We start from the raw sequence: 2,003 nt of genomic DNA on the forward strand, positions 1-2,003 counted from the left end.
TAGCCTTGACAACAGGTCCCTTTTTACTTTATGTCTTTGAAAGATTTGTCCTTAGAGTATGTCTCTTGTATCACAAATTTTATCTATAAAGGGTGTAGACAACTGACTTGGGGGCTCCCAAGCGGTTTCCCATTTCCTTTTGCCTCCCTTTATTCTCTGCTTGCAGTAATCTATAAAAATGGACACAAGAGAAGTCCTTATGGATTGCCTTTGAGAAAGCAAGACATTGATAGAAAGTGGATCATAGCAGTCCAAGGGGATGATTCGCCTGCACTTACTCAAACTTTGCAGATCATGGGACCACAGGGAGCAAACTACAAAGGAATTCACAGCCACCACAACAATATGTGTTTGCTTGGAGCAACCAGGTTACATTTATTTGGTACCAAGCAAAGTGGAAAATAACCCTATAGTCGAGTTTCTTCCTCTTTTGAGGAACCAAAAAGGCAGTAAATGTAGTTGAAAACAGAGAGACAGATTGTGGTCAAGCTTGTAATTGGTCCAGTGAGTGAACAGTCTCTCTTGGGAATGATCTGTGGTTCCTCAGGAAAGATGACTGGCCTAGAAAGAAGCCACTGGATGAACTCTTCTAACTTGGTAGCACTAAGGAAAAACCTCCACTTTCCTCCATGAACAAAAGTTAGCTTGATCCATGTACCAAAGTCTGGGTAAATATAAATATTTGACCTTGCCTTTTTTAAGCTTCTTGATGCCGTTTTTATGTTACTTTCCTTCAGAGTTTCAATTTGAGGAGAAACTGGTTTTTCCTCAAGATGACCAGTGGGCTCTGGATAACTGGGCATTTTCTCTGGTTCTGGAGAGATTTCAGAATCTTTGGACGCTGACATGTTCTTTGAAGTTTCTGATTGTATGTATTTATGAAGCAATTCTATGATTTCTTTACCTCTTTCTCCCTTCAGGACTTCTAAACAATGTATGCTGGGGCAAGAACTCTGGTTTTCCAGCTCTGAAACCTTCTTCTTTGAAGCATCAATGTCTTTTTTCATAGAGAGGATATCTTTGGTGGCTGTGTCTTGTTTGTCTTCATTAACAGTCATCCTGGTTTCTAGGACCTCCATCTGCTTCTGATAATGGTCAATCTTTTCCTGGATTTTTGATACTGCACTGACAATATCAGTCATTTGGCCGAGGAGTTCAATTTGGGAAATTTTAATTTCTTGCAGCATTACTGTAAGGTTCATTTCTTCATCCAAACTGACATCATGTTGATCACCACCACAGGAAGTCATTGTTGGATATCTAGTTGAATCTGGGCGCTGGATCTTACGTTTTTGGTAAACCTTTTTAAAAGATTTTCTGATCTTGCAGAGATTTGAAGTCCACATATGTCCAGCAGCCGCTTTTGCCCTTTGGGTATGAAATCTGTACATCTTTCATTGCGAAATAAGATGCAAGGTATTGGGAAATGTGATCGCAGGAAGATGTAGTGTCAGAATGAAATGACCTTCTTTTGCTATTTGCTGGATTTCTTTCCTGGTAGCTGCATAGAAAGCTCTATTGAGAACAGCCAAGGCAACAACGGGTACTCTTAGTTGTTAGCTTCTTCGTAGGTGGCCCAACTGGAGAATTCTGTGAAATAATGGTCAGCTGCATGGAATCCTTCCAGGGGTAATAATTGGCCTGATGCTGATGTCACAATGTCTGCTGGCTTAGAACTTATTTAAGCATATTACAGTGGTTCTCAAGATTTTATCACAGAAAACTTTTTTTCACTTGTAAAAATTATTGAGGACCATAGAGTTTTTCTTAATGTAAGTCATAGCAATTGATATTAAACATTACAAATTAAAACCAAGAAAGCCTTAATTAAATTAAAAAAAAAAGATTGCATACTAATCTACATGACATATTTTTTTTTTGTGAAAAATAATAGTTTTCTACAGAAAAAATGAGAAAAGTGACTTATTGCTTTACATATCTGTAAATGTTTAAAATGCCTGGATTTATAGAGGATATCTACAGTCTCCTACCTGTTTTTTCAT

The 2,003-nt window shown here is 38.0% G+C and overlaps 1 protein-coding gene across 1 annotated transcript; it reads right to left on the reverse strand.

The window, feature by feature from the left end:
• Window positions 1-348: 348 nt before the first annotated feature.
• Ccdc54 (coiled-coil domain containing 54) lies at window positions 349-1,391 on the reverse strand. Its single transcript, XM_015478390.2, has one exon. It carries the CDS (start codon window positions 1,389-1,391, stop codon window positions 408-410), a length of 984 nt encoding a protein of 327 aa, XP_015333876.1. The 3' UTR covers window positions 349-407.
• Window positions 1,392-2,003: the final 612 nt, after the last annotated feature.

This window comes from Marmota marmota, unplaced genomic scaffold (assembly GCF_001458135.2).
Source record: "Marmota marmota marmota unplaced genomic scaffold, marMar, whole genome shotgun sequence".
NCBI classification, from domain to species: Eukaryota; Metazoa; Chordata; class Mammalia; order Rodentia; family Sciuridae; genus Marmota; species Marmota marmota.